This window comes from Staurois parvus, unplaced genomic scaffold (assembly GCF_062004578.1).
Source record: "Staurois parvus isolate SC_StPar_1 unplaced genomic scaffold, SC_StPar_1.0 ptg000712l, whole genome shotgun sequence".
Lineage (NCBI taxonomy): Eukaryota > Metazoa > Chordata > Amphibia > Anura > Ranidae > Staurois > Staurois parvus.
Window position 1 is genome coordinate 224,300 of NW_028318508.1, and position 19,125 is coordinate 243,424.

Sequence of the window (19,125 nt, forward strand, 5' to 3'; positions counted from 1 at the left end):
CTGTAACTGCAGTAATCTACATTGAGAGCAGCCATGGAGCTCCTTGAGGGGGGGTCACTCTTCTGATTTACTACATTGAGGGATCAAAAACAAGCAAATGCTTTCAAGTTTTCATTTAAATCATCTTTAGAAAACTAGCCCTGCACTTGTTTTATCAAACTTGTCTTAGCAGACTTTTGTTTTAGCAGACCTTTAACACCTTACCTGCGCCTTTGTGACAGTACTATGCCTTTTCTATTTATTTTCTATCAGAAATATATAATATCTTGAGAAATAAAAAAAAGAATATTAAAGTGTTACTAAACCCAGGACCCTGCATTCAGGATATCTAGTCTCCCACAGTACACAGAACATGGAAGTGCAACTATTTTAGTAAATATAAACTGCTAAATACCTTTTCTCATCAGCAGTTAGAGTAGTCTTGTGACTTCTATCAGTGTCCAGAAGAGCACATGTTAAAGCTTGCAGGAGGAGTTTTCTTTTTGCTCTAGGAGGATGCAGGACCCCTGACCTCTGTTTGGATGTGCTGATTGGCCCTGTGCTGATCACATGCACTCTCCCAAAAAAAAAACTCTCTAGCAATACCCACCAAACTGAGCATGTGCAGAGTGACTCCACACGATATGTCTTGTCAGGAGATAAGAGGTAGACACTGGAATAAGGGGAGGATCAGAGAAGTTAGGATCTAGCAGCATTTTTACACAATGCAGAGGATTAACCCCTTAGGTTCCACAGTGAGTATAGCTTTACTGCATACACAGACTGATTTTACTGTTGTAGGGTTAGTAACATTTTAAATATATTGAGGTATTTGGGGCCAAAAATCTGATAAAAGGGGCTAGAGAAAAAAGTGTGAAGATCATGTCACAGCACACAATGGTACCTGCTAACACAACATTTCTATTATTTCTCTATATTAGGTATTCAATGGATATTTTCTTCACTTCTTTGCTCCAGAAAATCAGCCTCCACTCCCGAAGAATATTTTATTTGTTATTGATGTCAGTGGTTCCATGTGGGGAATTAAGATGAAACAGGTAAATGTAGGACACATCCTAACCCAGAATACATTTAGTAAATCTCATGTTTGTAAAGCAGAACTACAACTTAATAAAAAAGAAAAAAAAAACACATGCCAGGACATAATCACACCAGCATGGTCTCATGATACTACTGCACTGAAAGTTACTCATACACAATACATGAGCACAGAAGTAAGGACTGCCCACCTCCACCACTGGAAAGGTGAAAAGATCTAAGATGTCACCAGTTTTATTAAGTGGTTAATTGGAAGGGAGCTATTTCACACCTTACAGCAAGGAAATCCCACCAGCATAGTAGCTGAAGGATATAAGGGCAGGGTGTAATTCAATCCCCACACCATCCTCCTACCCATCTGAAATAGAATATCATGGAATTTACTTTTAAACTATGGTTTTATACCTTTTTCTTGTGTTTTTTCAGACAGTTGAAGCAATGAAAGCAATTTTGGATGACCTTCGTCCTGATGACCAATTTGGTATTGTTGACTTCAACCACAATATTCGGTGCTGGAAGGATGAGCTGGTTTATGCAAACCCCACAGAGAAAGATAGCGCCAAGAAATATGTTCAGAATATACAGGCTATTGGAGGTAAAAGTTTGCACTATAGGAATTCTGTGGTCAACAAATGTAATCCAAACTTAAAACATGCAAGAGGGAGTAATCCGTCTTGTCAGATATATTGGAATTTATTAATGTGCCTAAAGTGTGCTTCAAAGAGGTCGGGTTCCATTAAATTAAAGTTTATAGTGTAACTAAAGGCGTTTTTCCAATTTTTGATAAAGTGATGAGGGATTATAACCCGTCAGTTTTTATTGCTGTCTGTGCCCCCATTAGGGAGATTCACTCTTTCTATTTGTCCTGTTTACCATTATCATTGAAAGTAAAAGAAAATCCCAAATTTTGGGTTGCTGCCAGAAAAGTAATAGTCTTCCAATAGGGACACTAGTTCTCTTGACCTGGCGGTCCCCAAGGGATCCCTTAATTTGCAGGGATTTCCTCTCACTTCCTGTTTGGTTACGGGACAAGAAGTGAAGGGAAATTTCCGGAATGGGACACAGATGGCAAAATAAAAGTTATGAAAGAGGTTATAACCCTCCTTTGCTCTGTCCAAAATTAAAAAAGTTTTGCCTATAGTTTAACTTTAAACAATTTTTATATGAAATGCTTATTTTTTGCACTTAACAGATTATAAAATAATACTTATGCGCTGCCACCTAAAACCAACAATCTGTAAAAACAATCCCACTGAATAATAAATATAACAACACCTGACAGCTGCTGTATGCATCCTAATGTGTTCCCACATCAAACAAGCATATACAAGTGTACCTTGGTTTACGAATGTAATGAGTTCTGCGGTTTCCCATAGGAATGCATTGAAAACCAATTCATCTGTTCCGGAGGTCAGAAAATCAGAAAAACGTAAAAAAAAATTCTTATCTGTTCAAAACTCTTTAAAAAGTGCACTTTCAAGGCATAAATACTGTACAGAGACATGATTACAAAAAAAATTGTAAATGCATTGAAAACCAATTAATCCATTCCAGAGGTCAGAAAATCAGAAAAAAAGTAAAAAAAAGTCTTGTTTGTTCAAAACTCTTTATAAAGTGCACTTTAAAGGCATGGGGCCGACGCTATAAACTCTTCGTATTGCAAAAAAACTTTGTAAACCGAGGCATTATTTTCAATGGATTTTCATTCGTAAATCGAAAATTACGTTAACCGTGGCGTTCGAGCTACACCTGTATTGACACACAATCCTGGAATAGGTAACTTAAGATGCTGCAATAGGCCTCAGCAACCCAGCATGGGTGGCACACAATTGTGAGGTGAAAGAAAAATGATAAATGGTTTTCAAAATTATTTACAAATAAATATCTGAAAAGTTTGGCATGCATTTGTCTTCAGCCACCCTGAGTCAATACTTTGTAGACCCACCCTTCGCTGCAATTACAGCTGCAAGTCTTTATATGTCTCTACCAGCTTTGCACATCTAGAGAGTGAAATTTTTGCCCATTCTTCTTTGCAAAATAGCTAAAACTATGTCAGATTGGATGGAGAGCGTCTGTGAACAGCAATTTTCAAGTCTTGCCACAGATTGTCAATTGGATTTAGGTCTGGACTTTGACTGGGCCATTCTAACACATGAATATGTTTTGATCTAAACCATTCCATTGTAGCACTCCCTGTATGTTTAGGGTTGTTGTCCTGCTGGAAGGTGACTCTCTGCCTCAGTCTCAAATTTTTTGCAGACTCTAACAGGTTTTATTCTAAGATTACCCTGTATTTGGCTCCATCCATCTTCCAATCAACTCTTTCCAGCCTCCATGTCCCTGCTGAAGAAAATCATCCCCACAACATGATGCTACCACCACCATGTTTCACGGTGGGGATGGTGTGTTCAGGGTGATGTGCAGTGTTAGTTTTCCACCACGCAATTTGCTTTTAGGCCAGAAAGTTACATTTTGGTCTCATCAGACTACAGCACCTTCTTCCACATGTTTGCTGTGTCCCCCACATGGCTTCTCGCAAACTGAAAACGGGACATTTTATGGCTTTCTTTCAATAATTCCTTTTTTCTTGCCACTCTTCCATAAAGGTTAGATTTGTGGAGTGCACGACTAATAGTCGTCCTGTGGACAATTTCTTCCACCTGAGCTGTAGATCTCTGCAGCTCCTCCAGAGTTACCATGGACCTCTTGGCTGCTTTCCTGATTAATGCTCTCCTTGCCCAGACTGTCAGTTTAGGTAGACGGCCATATCTTGGTAGGTTTGCAGTTGTGCCATACTCCTTCCATTTTCCGTGAGATGTTCAAAGCTTGGGATATTTTTTTATAACCTAACCCTGATTTAAACTTTTTCACAATTTTATCCCTGACCTGTCTGGTGTGTTCCTTGGCCTTCATGATGCTGTTTGTTCACTAATGTTCTCTAACAAACCTCTGAGGGCTTCACAGAACAGCTGTATTTATACTGAAATTGAATTATACACAGGTGGACTCTATTTTCTAATTAGGTGACTTCCGAAGGCAATTGGGTCCACTAGATTTTAGTTAGGGGTGTCAGAGTAAAGGGGGCTGAATACAAATGCACGCCACACTTTTCAGATATTTATTTGGAAAAACTTTTTAAAACCATTTATCATTTTCCTCCCACTTCACATCTGCCAGTTTGTGTTGGTCTATCATATAAAATCCCAATAAAATACATTGACGTGTTTTGGTTGTAACATGACAAAGTGTGGAAATTTTCAAGGGGTATGAACACTTTTTCAAGGCATTGTATCTCTCTCAAAATCTTGTGTGACTAGTAGTCATTGGCAGCAGTGCCCTAGATCTCACTCTACAGACATACAGCTATGAGGCTATACATATAAGATAGCAATTCTTCATTTTTTAATTCAGGTTCAACAGAGTGATTGATGTGGTGTTTTAACATACATTTTGGTATACAATTTAATTTCTATATTACCATGTGAAATTGGAGTGATAGTATTACTTAAATTGTGATTTGTGTGGTTTAAAGGTAGGCTAGGTTTGATTAAGGTACAGATGTGTTTTATAAGCACCCTTAAATTATGAGTTACATAGTTAGTCTGGCTGAAAAAAGACAAGTCTACCAGTTCAACCCAAAAAAATAGTTATAATCCTATACCCACAGTGGATCCAGAGGAAGGAAAAAACCCAGCAAAGCATGATCCAATTTGCTCCTGCAGGGAAAAAATTCCTTCCTGATCCCCCTGAGAGGCAAATCGGATATTCCCTGGAACAACTTTACCTATAAATGTTAATATCCAGTTATATTCTGTGTATCCAAGAAAGAATCCAGGCTTTTTTTAAAACAATCCACTGAGCTGACTCCCAACTCTTGAGGGAGTCTATTCCACATTTTCACAGCTCTCACTGTGAAGAAACCTTCACAGTTATTAAATTTCTTTTCCTCCAGATGTAAAGAGTGCCCCCTTGTCCTCTGTGATGACCTCAGGGTGAATAGCTCTACACCGAGTTCACTATATGAACCACTGATGTATTTATACATGTTGATCATATCCCCCTTAATCTCCTCTTCTCAAGAGAGAATAAATTCAGTTCCTCTAATCTTTCCTCATAGCTGATCTCCTCCATGCCTCGTATCAGTTTGGTTGCACTTCTGTGTACTTTCTCCAGTTCCCCAATGTTCTGTTTGTGAATTGGTGCCCAAAACTGAACCGGATATTCCAAGATGAGGTCGTACTAATGATTTGTACTGGGGTAAAATGATATCTTTCTCTGAAGTCTATACCTCTTTTAATACAAGACAGGATTTTGCTCGCTTTAGAAACCGCAGCTTGGCATTGCATTCCATTATTAAGTTTGTGATCTACCAGATCCTTCTCCACCTTTGATTCCCCCAGTTGTACTCCTCCTAGTATATATGATGATCCCTTGTTAATCTCCTCTTCTCAAGAGAGAATAAGTTCAGCTCCATGTATTACTTGCAAAGTGAAAGACTGAATTTCCTTGGTATACATCTTACTACTGCATAGTACATGAAAAAATGTCAAAAGTAATTAAGAGTCGTGTTGGGGGCTTAGAAAAGATTTATATACAATAGGAGAATCTAATGCGTTAGTAACTATTTAGTACACATCAACTGTCATAAAATGTAGTGTATACTGTTGAGGTGTATATGCCAAAGTAATATTTAATGCTAATATTTTAACAGGTACTAATATCAATGAAGCCCTTCTTAGAGCTATGTTTATACTGAAAGAAGCTAATGAGCAGAAACTGTTGGAACCAAACTCAGTTTCTTTGATTGTGCTGGTTTCAGATGGGGATCCAACTGTAGGTAAGATGAGTGCATTATTGTAAGCATGCAAATAAGGTACAAAGTGCATATACTTGGACCTTAACACTGTAATCAGCAAATTTCATTCTATGTCGTTCTATATAGTTATTACTTCTATGGAATTAGTGGTATCTAACCACACTCACATCTGTGAGTTAATGTGCTATACAGAATTTGCCAAGACCATGATTTTAATCCTACTGTGAGGAAAAACCATTGATGATGTCAAAATGTTTATTTTTACACTTGACATGTTTTCTGTTTGTCCTTTATTAGCATAAAGAATGCATAAGATGACAATTCTGGACTGTATTCATAATACAGATCATTTTATGGTCCGCATGTGAATAAGCAGTTTTGCCTTGAAAACATGTCACCTCATGATCACAATTTTTATTTGAACTGGATTGCTTTGAATCCTGTACTAAACACATTTATATTGACAGTTTCTATCTAGGTGAACTGAAACTGTCTAAGATTCTGAAGATCATTAACCACTTTCTGACCAGTAACGTACCTGGTATGTTACCGGTCTTCAAATGGTTGTACCAGGATGATGTCTGCAGCTGCAGACCTCATCCCAGTATCGTTATCTGCAGCCGATGGTCAGCTTTCTTGTAATAGAGGATGCAACCCCCCCGGCTTCTGCCACTTTCCCATCCCACTGGGAGTCCCAATCCCAATGCAGATAGTCATGGAGCCAAACAAAGACAGGATTGGCTTTGTTCAGCTATTGTACATAGTAAACCGGAAGTGGTGACCTGACATCACTTCCAGGTTACTCAGAAACAATTGAAGCCATTTAAAAAAAAAAAAAATAATTCAATCACACTGATCTTGGTGTCACTGAATGCTTTTAGCGCAAAGGATTAATCTGAGGTCTTATTGACCCCAGATTCCTTCATAATTCCTTCATATCTGTCACATGCCTATTGCTGTCACAAGGGATGTTTACATTCTTTGTGGCATCAATAAACGTGATCAAAAAAAAGTTTTTTTAACCAATTCAATACCGTGCAATTTTACACCTTCCTGCCCAGGCCATTTTTCACGTTTCAGCGCTCTCACACTTTGAATGACAATTGCGCAGACATACAACATTGTACCCAAACTAAAATTTTATCATGTTCTTCACACAACTAGAGCTTTCTTTTGGTGGTATTTAATCATCGCGGGGGTTTTTATTTTTTGCTAAATTAACAAAAAAGACCAAAAACTTTGAAAAAGAAACACGTTTTTCTTTGTTTCTGTTAGAAAAGTTTGCAAATAAATAATTGTTCTTCATAAATTTAGGCCGAGATGTATTCTGCTACATGTCTTTGGTGAAAATAACCCAAATTAGGATGTATTTTTTAGTCTGTAGGAAAGTTATAGAGTTCACAAACTATGGTATATATCTGAATATTGATCAATCCTGAAGTACTGACAGCCAATCTAATTTCTTGAGGTCCAAGAATGTCAGAATAGTACAGATATCCCCAAATGACCACTTTTTGCAAAGTAGACAGTCCGACGTACTTCATAAGAGGCATGGCAAGTTTTTTGAAGTTGTATTTTTTTTGTCATAATTTTTCGGAAAATGAAAAAATAAAAAAAATTATTTTCACTATTTTTTTTTTACATACTGTCACCAGTGCAGTACAGCGTGATCATATAACTGGCATGGCAGTGATCAGGGACACTGACTGGTAACAGTGTGAAAAAAATATATAGATTTTTTTTAATATTTCACTATGTCCAAAGTAGTACAATGTTACCATAGTAACATTGTACTACTTTGGGGAAGTGATCAGTATTTTTTTTTTTCACACAATTTGCTTATAGCAAAGAATTACTTTGCTATAAGCAAGCATTTACCTGAATGACATTGATTCATTCAGGGTTTTTTTTTTTGTGCTTAGCTGTGATTTGGCCACAGCTAATCACATGACATGTGCATGTGATTAGCTGTGACCATTCACAGCTAGACACTAGTATACAATGGATGGCATGAATGAAGCCATCCATTGTATACAACTGTCATGTGACCTGCTGTGATTGGTCACAGCAGGTCACATGGTACCGGCAACGGGGGCCGGTACTCAGATCTGTCATCGGCCGTGTCCGAGGTACACGGCCGGTGACAGATCGTGCCGCTGCGTGGCTCTGCAAGCGCGCAAACTGCGCATGTGCGGGAGGCCGCCATATGGCGTCCTCCCGGAAAGCTAATACATTTTTATGGATGCCATTTGGCCATAGGTCGGGCATCAAATGGTTAAAGTGACAGTGTAAAAAAAAAAAATTAAAGCACCTCAGTCCCCCCGTGATTGCAAGCAAAGGCAAATGCATGCATCGGTCCTGCACGCACGCAAACAGCAATCGTTCCACACATGCGAGGTATCACCAGGAACATCAGGTTATGATCCTTAATTCTAGCTCCAAATGTCCTCTGTAAAGGCTTCTAAAGCGTCACCTAAGGATAGTAACCTTTACATCGTTTGTCGCTGTTGCACGGGCGTACGCAATTTTTACATGTTTAACATGTGACATGTTTAACATCATCTTTTATATTAAAAAAAATGGGTTATCTATTTTGCTTTTGCATTCAAATTCAGGAAAGTGTATTTTTTCCCAAGAAATTGCATTGGGAAATCTGCTGCGCAAATGCCATGTGACATAAAAAAATCGCAAAACCTAATTTATTCTCTAGGGTCTCTGCTTTAAAAAATATATAATGTTTGGAGGTTCTAAGTAATTTTCTAGCAAATTATTGCATGTTAACAAAAAGTACCAGAAAAAGCATGGTCCTCACAATTTTTATTTCAATTATTATTAATATTATTAATATTATTATACAGTATTTATATAGCGGCAACAGTTTGCTCAGCGCTGTACATTACAATGGGAGACAATGCAAGAGACAGTACAATAACAATACAGTGTGATACACGAGGGGTTCGAGAGCCCTGCTCCTTGGAGCTTACAATCTAGGAGGGAGGGGATAGTGGTACAGGAGGAAAAGCTGTGGGGGGATGGAGTGGTAGGAAGAGTGGAGGAGATCGGCAATTAGCAGGGGGCAGGGTAGGCTTTCCTGAAGTGGTGGGTTTTCAGGGTGCGCCTAAAGGAGAGGAGAGTAAGTGATAGTCTGATGAATTGGGGTAGGGAGTTCCAGAGGATGGGCGATGCCCTGAAGAAGTCCTTTAGGCGGGCATGGGAGGAGGAGACCAGGGAACTGGAGAGTAGGAGGTCTTGTGAGGAGCGAAGAGTACGTGTTGGGTGGTATTTGGATATCAGGTCGGTGATGTAATTTGGGGCAGTATTATGGACAGCTTTGTACGTCAGTGTAAGCATTTTGAATTTGATCCGTTGGGCAATCGGAAGCCAGTGGAGGGATTGGCAGAGGGGGGTGGTGGAAACGAAGCGATTGGTAAGGTGGATGAGTCTGACTGCCGTATTCAGGATCGACTGAAGCGGGGATAGTTTGCAGTGAGGCAGGCCAGAAAGGAGGGAGTTGCAGTAATCGAGTCGTGATATGATGAGGGAGTGGATGAGTTGTTTAGTGGTTTCTGGGGTTAGGAATGGGCGTATTTTGGCGAGGTGGAGTCTGCATGAGTTTGTTAGCAATTGGACTTGGGGCAGGAAAGATAGATTGGAGTCAAGAATGACACCAAGTACTCTGGCTTGCGGGGTGGGCCTGATGGTGGCATTGTTGGACGTGATGGAGAAGTCAGTGGGGGGGGGGGTGCCTGGGCTGTGGGGAAAAGTAGGAGCTCGGTTTTGGAGAGATTCAGTTTAAAGAAGTGGAGCGACATCCAATCTGATATGTCGTTCAGCAGGCTAGTGATTCGGGTGGAGACTGAGGGGGTGGGGCCAGGGGTTGAGAGATAGATTTGCGTGTCGTCGGCATACAGATGGTAGTTGAAGCCGTGGGAGTTTATCAGTTGGCCAAGGGAGGAGGTGTAGATGGAGAAGAGAAGGGGCCTGAGGACAGAGCCTTGAGGGACCCCAACAGAGAGGGGGAGTGAGGGGGAGGTTGTAGAGTTATAGGTAACGCTGAAGGAGCATTGTGATAGGTAGGACGAGAGCCAGGAGAGAGCGGAGTCTCTGAGGCCAAGGGAGTGTATTTTTTTTTGAGGAGGGGGTGTTCAACTGTGTCGAAAGCCGCGGAGAGGTCGAAGAGTAGGAGCATTGAATAGTGGCCATTAGCTTTGGCGGTTAGCAGGTCGTTGGTGAGTTTAAGTAAGGCAGTTTCGGTGGAGTGTAGGGGACAGAAGCCGGACTGAGGGGGTCAAGGAGGTTGTTGTCGTTGAGGTGGGAGCTTAGGCGATTATAGACTAAGCACTCAAGGAGTTTGGATGTAAATGGCAGCAGGGAGATGGGTCTAAGGTTGTTCGGGTCAGAGGGGTCCAGGGAGGGCTTTTTGAGTATGGGAGTGATGTGCGCGTGCTTCAGAGGGGAGGGGAATGAGCCAGAAGAGAGGGAGAGATTAAAGATGTGGGTGAGGGAGCGTAGGATGGAGGAGGAGAGAGGTTGTAGGAGTTGTGAGGGGACAGGGTCGAGGGGGCAGGTGGTGAGGCGGGCTTCGGAGAAGACCTTAGTGACCTCCACGGTGGTAGTGAGGTTGAAGGAGTGGAGTGTTGAGGGGGCTTCAGTGTGAGGGATGTTAGGTGGGGTGGAGGTCTGAACAGTGGTGAGGCCAAGGGAGAGGGGTGTTGAAGAGGTTGCTGTGTGAGAGGAGATGGGTGGGGAGGAGGTCTGGGCAGCGGCGATGTCCCTGCGAATTGTGTCAATCTTGTTTTTGAAGGGATTGGCAATCTCAAGGGCGGTGAGTGAGTACTGGGTGGAGGTGGGGGCGGAGAGAGTAGAGAGTTGAAGGTAGAGAAGAGCCGGCGAGGATTGGAGGAGAGGCTATTGATAAGGGTCAGAGAGTAGGCTTGTTTGGCAGCGTGGAGGGAGGAGGTGTAGGTGTGGAAGGCGGAATTATAGCAGGTGAACGCTAGTTGGAAGCCATAGTCGCTCCAGCGCACGACTGCGTCGTTTGAGAGTTTTGGTATGATCAGTCTGTCAGGGCTGGAGCGGTCGGGGTCTGATGTTTCGTGTGATTAAAGGCGCTAGCGAGTCAAGAGCGGTTGACAGCGAGTTGTTATAGGCAGTCGTGGCCAGGTCGGGGCAGGACAGGGGAAGGATGCTGTCATAGAGTTGATCAGCTGCAGAGTGGAGGGGGGCAGGGTTCAGGTTGCGGAGGTTTCGACTGGTAGTAGTTTGACATTTGAGTAGTTTGACATTTGGAGGGGTAGGTGTTTGAGGACGAGGAGACAGAGAAGGTAATAAGGTTGTGGTCAGAAAGAGGGAAGGGGGTGTTTTTGAGGTTGTGGGGAGCGCAGAGATGGGAGAAGACAAGGTCCAGGATGTCCCCGTCGGAGTGGGTGGTGGATTGTATGCACTGTGTGAGCGCAAAAGAGGAGGTTAAGTGGAGGAGTTGGGATGTGGCCGGGTTGTTAATGTTGACAGGGATGTTGAAGTCTCCAAGGATGATGGTGGGTAGCTCGGAGGAGAGAAAGAAGGGTAGCCAGGCCAAAAAGTCATCAAGGAAGTAGGATACGGGTCCAGGAGGCCGGTAGATTACAGCAATCCTCAGGGGGGTTGGGGAGAATAGTCGGATGCAGTGGGCCTCGAAGGAGGAGAAGGATAGAGAGAGGGGGTTTGGAAGGACTCGGAAGGTGCTCAGTGGTGACAGGAGCAGACCAACCCCACCACCTTTACGACTGTTAGGCCTGGGTGAGTGGGTCCAGATGAGACCTCCATAGGAGAGTGCTGCTGGGGAGGTAGAGTCAGTGGCTTGGATCCAGGTTTCCGTGATGGCTAGGAGGTTGAGGGAGCGAGAAACAAAGAGGTCGTGGATGGCGGGGAGCTTGTTGCACACCGAACGGGCATTCAGGAGTGCACACGAAAACGGGGGGGTGGTTTTGGGGAGCAGGGGGACAGATACTAGGTTGAGGGGATTGCGGCAGGACGTGGCAGTGGGAGGGTGCCTTGTGGGTGAGCGAGGTGGTGGAGGGCCAGGGTTCGGGGAGATGTCCCCCGCGGTTAGGACAAGAAGGGTGAGAAAAGTGGCATGGGAGCAGGATGTGCAGGAGCGTGTAAGTCTACCAGTGGAGGTGTTCCGATCAATGGGAGAGTGGAGTATTAGGAGGAGGTGGTGGGTGCCGTAGAGGGGTGAAGGAAGCAGTGAGAGTACAATATACAGTTGTTTGGGAGGAGCAGAGGGATATAGAGAAGAGATTTTGGGAACGGAGGAGAGGAATATGTGGAGGAGCAGTGGAAGAGGCATTTTAGGGAGGTACACGGGGTGGCGGACAGGTGTGGTGGGAGGCTTGGTTGCAGGTATTGTGTAGTTTTGGGAGGCAGTGGTTTGGAACACATCCTTACTTGAAGATGCTCAAATATTTGTCAATATATTTGGGGAGAATATTTTTAAAATATATTTTGGTCCACGTGAATAAGAAACACTTTTTCTGCTGCTTCTGGATCAGCACAGAGTGTTTCTGGAATGAGAACTATGGAAGGAAAAGTTACTTGCACTTTCATTATGGTCCTCGTCATTTCATTCTATAAAGTATTTGTTAATGTCTTTAGAGCACCTCTTCTCACAACATTTGCAAATAGCAGCTTTGCTCTCAGCAGAAATTGCACTGTGGAAATGTTTCCAAACTCTGGATGCTGGTCTCACCGTTTTACTGTTGAGTGCTGTCACCATTCACCATGTGTGGTACGAGTGGTACGTCATTCAGTAAAGTTGTGGCTTCCAATGGAGGAGGCTGGTCGGCCATCATGGTTGAAATATTCATTCATTCATCGACAGATGTTTGCATCCACCACTTGGGTGCGGTCGGGAGGGAAGGCAAGGCAGGGGATGGGAGGAGGAGAAAGGGGGTGACAGGGTGAAGAAAAAGCTGGGTAGCCCGGTGCTATACAATGCGATACATGAGGGGTTCGAGGGCCCTGCTCCTTGGAGCTTACAATCTAGGAGGGAGGGGATAGTGGTACGGGAGGAATAGCTGTGGGGGAGTGGAGGAGATCGGCAATTAGCTGAGGGCGGGGTAAGCTTCCCTGAATAGGTGGGTTTTCAGGATGCGCCTAAAGGAGAGGAGAGTAGGTGATAGTCTGATGGATTGGGGTAGGGAGTTCCAGAGGATGGGGGAAGCCCTGGAGAAGTCCTGGAGACAGGCATGGGAGGAGGAGACCAGGGAACTAGAGAGTAGGAGGTCTTGTGAGGAGCGGAGAGTACATTTTGGGTGGTATTTGGATATCAGGTCGATGATGTAGTTTGGGGCAGTGTTATGGACAGCTTTGTACGTCAGTGCTAGCATTTTGAATTTTATCCTTTGGCCAATCAGAAGCCAGTGGAGGGATTGGCAGGGGGGGGTGGCGGATACGGAGCGGTTAGTAAGGTGGATGAGTCTAGGTAACACTGAAGGAGCGCTGTGATAGATAGAAAAAGAGCCAGGAGAGAGCAGAGTCTCTGAGGCCAAGAGAGTGTAGTTTTTTGAGGAGGAGGGGGTGGTCGACCGTGTTGAAAGCCGTGGAGAGGTCGAGGAGTAGCAGCATTAAATTGAATTGAATTGCTTTGAATCCTGTATTAAACATATTTATATTGACTATCTAGGTGAACTGAAACTGTCTAAGATTCTGAAAAACGTTAAGTCAAACAACCGAGATGAGTTCTCCCTTCATTCTCTTGGAATTGGATTTGATGTAGACTATGATTTCTTAGAAAGACTTGCCCAGGAGAATCATGGATTAGCTCAGAGGATCTTTGGAAATCAGGATACAGCTGCTCAGCTTAAGGTATGTTGTCTCTGCATTTCTTTGTGGTCTTTTGAAACCTGCAAGAAATAATGATAATCTCATCCCCCCGTATTTCTCTGATGACATATTTACTTTAAAAGATGGCTTTTAGAATATTTTCTTTATTTTCCTTGATGGAGTTAGTTGTTTTTGTATAGTCCTATGGTCTAATTTTTGTCTTTAGTATAGTCAAAAGATGTTTTATGGTGATTACAAATATAAGTTCAGACATCTCATCTAGTTATAGTCAGGTTGGGAAACAATACTGTGTATGTATGCAACTCCAACCTTGCCAGCAATCCCAACCAAGAGAAAATTAATTAGCTGGGTTGGATTTTTGCAGACAACCACACACAGTACAATATGTTTTCTTGGTGTGATACTCTATCACCAGGGTGTTTCAATATTGCTTCCTTCTTGTATACAAGGGGCATTCACGCCAAACCAGGACTTTTGAGTTTATATAATAAAAGAACAAATTTCAAGGAGTGGAAACTGCATTTATTTTTCGACATTCTCCCCTGCTATATTTATACACTTATCCCAGTGTTTAACTAATGCCTGGAAAATTTTGGCATAGAAGGATTTGTCAGTATGCTTGAGCCATCCTAGGACAGCCTGCTTCACTTCATCATCATCGTGTTCGCCGTTTCAACAGAAAGATTAGTCTCTTGTGCAGTTTCACAAGACGTTATGTGTTGATTATCCAGGATCAGGCGTTCCACTCGCTGAATGTTCAAAGGAATGACTGCTGTGGTCTGGGAACCACCATGGCTGGGATCATCACTGACAGACGGACAGCCATCTTTGAAACATTTACACCATTCAAATGTCTTACTGTGGCTGAGCATTTCCTCACCATACTGTGCTTGAAGTCTTCTGTAGATATCTGTGGGTTTTACACCTTCATTCACAAGAAACTTCATCACCACATGCTCTTCCATGCACGCACTAACACTGTCTGCCATCTTGATTAATGGTCTCTGGACTTGCCCACGACATTTGCGCCGCATATCAGTAAAAGGACACACTTGTCACTTACTACTGCGTGTAGTACTACCATGCTAGCATCCCTATTAATACCTGTAATATTAAAAGTCCAGGTTTGACATGAACACCCCTCGCATAAGCACAAACATGCACACCAAGCCTAACTGAACTGCATTTTATATAAAAGATCTTTTGGTGTTTGAAATATGCTTGTATTTCCAATCACCTTCTAATATTTGAAGGTGGCATAAGAGGTATGAAAATAATTTTACAATATAGTAACTATTAGTATTGGTAGAAATGTACACTGCTCAAAAAAATGGAAGGAATACTTTGAAAACACATCAGATCTCAATGGGGAAAAATATCATGCTGGATATCTGTACTAATATGGACAGTGTAATGTGTTAGGAACGTAAGGATGCCCCATCATTTCATGGAAATGAAAATTATCAACCCACAGAGGACTGAATTTAAAAACACCCTGAAAATCAAAGTGAAAACATGATGCAGCAGGATAGTCTATTTTGCTGAAATTTAATTGCAGCAACTCAGTAGTTTGTATTGCCCCCACATGCTTGTATGCATGCCTGGGAACATTGAGGCATGCTCCCAATGAGACGACGGATGGTGTCCTAGGGTATTTCCTCCCAGATCTAGACCAGGGCATCACTGAGCTCCTGGACAGTCTGAGGTGCAACCTGGTGGCGACGGATGGACCAAAACATGATATCCCAGTGGTGTTCTATTGGATTTAGGTCAGGCAAGCATGGGGACCATTCAATGCTATTAATTCCTTCATCCTCCAGGAACTGCCTGCATACTCTCACCACATGAGGCCGGGCATTGTAGTGCACCTGGAGGAACCCAGGATCCACTGCAGCAGCGTAGAATCTGACAATGGGTCCAAGGAATTCATCCCGATACCTAATAGCAGTCAGGGTGCCATTGTCTAGCTTGCAGAGGTCTGTGTGTCCCTTCATGGATATGCCTCCCCAGACCATCAATGACCAAGCACCAAAACAGTCATGCTGAGCAATGTTACAGGCAGCATAATGTTCTCCATGGCTTCTCCAGACCCTTTCACGTCTGTCACATGTGTTCAGGGTGAACTTGCTCTCATCTGTGAAAAGCACAGGGTGCCAGTGGCAGAACTGCCAATTCTGGTGCTCAATGGCAAATGCCATTCGAGCTCTATGGTGCTGGGCAGTGGGCACAGGGCCCACTAGAGGACATCGGGCCCTCAGGCCAGCCTCATGAAGTCTGTTTCTGATTGTTTGGTCAGAGACATTCACACCAGTGGCCTGCTAGAGGTCATTTTTTTTTTACTTTGGCAGTGCTCATCCTGTTCCTCCTTGCACAAAGGAGTGGATACCGGTCCTGCTGATGGGTTAAGGACCTTCTACGGCCTTGTACAGCTCTTCTAGAGTAACTGCCTGTTTCCTGGAATCTCCTCCATGCTCTTGAGACTGCTGGGAGACACATAAAACCTTCTGGCAATGGCACGTATTGATGTGCCATCCTGGAGGATTTGGACTGCCTGTGCAACCTCTGTAGGGTCCAGGTATCGCCTCATGCTACCAGTAGTGACACTGACCCTAGCCAAATGCAAAACTAGTGAAAAACAGTCAGAAAAGATGAATAGGGAAAAAAGATCAGCGGCCTCCACCTGTAAAACCATTTCTGTTTCGGGGGGGTTGTCTCATTGCTGCCCATCTAGTGCACCTAAAGCAGCTGAAACTGATTAACAACCCCCTGTGTTACTTAATTGACCAGATCAATATCCCAGGAGTTTAACTGATTTGATGCTATACTCTGATTAAAAAGTGTTCCTTTCATTTTTTTGAGCAGTGTATATGTGGGGCATTAGTTGATAATGAAAGAAAAACTTTTTTGAAAATCCAAGATTTACCACATTTACGACTATGTAACTGTTTGTTCTAGGAATTTTATCAAAAGGTTTCCACCCCGCTGCTGAAAGACATTATTATTGAATACCCGACAAGTGGTATTTCAGATGTGACTAAAAGCCGTTTCCACCATTATTTTGGAGGTGATGAAATTGTTGTTGCGGGAAAAGTTGACACTGACCAGACATCAAAGGTTGAAAGTGTCATTGAGGCAAGCTCTGCTGTAAGTGGCCAAGTTACTGTCTGCCATTGATGCAAGTTATACTTTCTGTTTATTGTTTAATTACTTAGTTTCTCCATATAGACCACTGGGAGGAAATAATGTATAAAGTTGTAAATGTATAATAATGTATACATTTTCTGTAGTTGTGTACCACCATAAGGACATTTCCCAAGTCAAGCGCCACATTTAATAGTTCATTTTGGCACTCATAATTCAGGGTTATATATGGGCCACATAAAGACCACTTGATACAGTAATCTTTGTGTTTTTGCTGTAATTCTTAATGCAGCCTCTTTGATATCTTTACATACTCTTGCTTCTCCATCTACTTGACTCTCAGATGCTGATACCTGTGCCACTGGGAACCAAGGTAGACATTTCTGCTCTGCAGTATAACGACTATATACTAGAAGAAGTGACCGCACACCGCAGATAAATGCCAATATAAATAGAAGTTTAATCCATTATATGCTGTATGCCAGGCACCACGGACAAAGGACGGTTGACATGTTTCTCATGAAAGCGTGCTTAACCACAACCAATGCTTAAGCACGCTTTTTTGTGCAACATGTCAACCATCCTTTATCCATGGTGCTTGGTGTACAGCAAATGATGGAATAAACTTCTATTTTTATCAGCATTCATCTGCGGTGTACGGCCACTTCTTCTAGCATATGTTCCTGCGGTCAGCAAGCCATTCAGGCACCTGCATGATTGGCCGGGCTGGTTTAACCTGTCACTTGCCATAGAGTGGTGGTACCTTCTCTAATGTAATGACTATGTTCTTCTATAGTAATTGGTACCTGTTAACAGAACATATTTATATACGGTCAATAGTCTTCATTTTGCAAGATATACCAAGCAATGTAGGAAGAGCATTATCTAAATCAGGGGTGTCAAACTCAATTACATGGCGGGCCACATCAGCAATATGGTTGCCCTCAAAGGGCCAGTTGTACCTGTAAGACTAGATGTTCTGAACACCCCACCCTCTCCTACATCACAGTTGTTGGGAAGAAGTTGGAGGAGGAGCTGGGAAGCAGAAGGTGCAGGGTCTGGAGGAGGACCAGAGGGCTGAAGTCTAGACCAGGTGAGTTAGAGATGAGGGGGTGCTGTGTCTGCACAGAGAAGCACAGGATCTGTAGGAGGAGTTGTGTCCTCCTCTCTGCTGCCAACTGCTGAGACTAGGGGTGGGGGGTTGCAGAGATGAGCCTCTCGCAGGTGCATGGAGATGTGTAGGATTTGGTGGAGGAGTTCTGTCCTCCTCCCTTCTGCCAACTGCTGAGACAAGGTGGACACGAGGGGGGTGCCACAGCTGCAGGGGAGGTCTGAGGGCCACATGAAAAGCCCTGGAGTGCCGAATTTGGCCCTTGGGCCTTGTGTTTGACACCTGTGATGTAAACTATAGGCAGGAAGTGCATTTTCTATGTTTTCCACTAGGTTCACCTTTGGGATAAAACACTCACTGGGAATGAGTACACAACATGATTACTACACATTTTTACTTGGTGAAAAGTTTCAAGTTATTTCAGAATATATATGTGTTTTAGCAATATGTTTATAATATGTATTCCATGTGCAGGGGGATACACAGTTCTTACTGGATACAATAGCAGAAGTAGAGGCCCTGAATGATTTTTTTGCACAAAGCAAGCATGCCTTCCCTGATTTTGCCAAACAATACTGGGCTCAGTTGACAATCAACCAGCTATTAGCTGAGAGGTAAGGAATAGGATGAGGATTTAATGCCTCATGTTATCTCATTGTTGGTATACTAGAAACTTCAAAGACATTGGCAGCTTTCAGCAAATGGTATGCCAGTAAGGGACAGAATGCAAATGACCAATACAGAGAAAAAAAAACTTTATATTGTAAAAAAAAAACTGTTAAGAAAATTATTTAAAAAGGTAAAACAAGGAAAATGCACCATCAAAGTGTTTCAATAATAATTATCTTGCTTCACATTATTACAAAGCCAGAGATGGACTTTATAAATAATAATTGAATGCATTTAACCATAGGCTTATAATCTGTAGGTTGATGTAACTCCACACTACCCCTGCCAGAATTGTTATTATTATTATTATAATACAGGATTTATACAGAGCCAACAGTTTGCGCAGCACTTTACAATATGCAAGGAGACAGTATAGTTACAATACAATTCAATACAAGAAGGTTCAGAGGGCCCTGCTTGTGAGACCTTACAATCTAATAGGGAGGGACAAGTGGTACAAAAGGTAATAATTGTGGGAGGGATGAGCTGATGGAGATTAAAAGTTCTATTTTTAGGTAGAAGG

General features: G+C 42.7%; 1 protein-coding gene across 1 annotated transcript in view; it reads left to right on the plus strand.

The window, feature by feature from the left end:
• Positions 1 to 19,125, plus strand: part of ITIH2 (inter-alpha-trypsin inhibitor heavy chain 2) — a 72,706-nt gene that overhangs the window by 34,613 nt on the left and 18,968 nt on the right. Inside the window, exons 9-14 of the mRNA XM_089653428.1 lie at positions 921 to 1,037; positions 1,465 to 1,633; positions 5,750 to 5,875; positions 13,521 to 13,702; positions 16,637 to 16,825; positions 18,408 to 18,547. Of these exons, the coding sequence (XP_089509554.1) occupies positions 921 to 1,037; positions 1,465 to 1,633; positions 5,750 to 5,875; positions 13,521 to 13,702; positions 16,637 to 16,825; positions 18,408 to 18,547 (923 nt within the window). The remainder of the gene's footprint in view (positions 1 to 920; positions 1,038 to 1,464; positions 1,634 to 5,749; positions 5,876 to 13,520; positions 13,703 to 16,636; positions 16,826 to 18,407; positions 18,548 to 19,125) is intronic.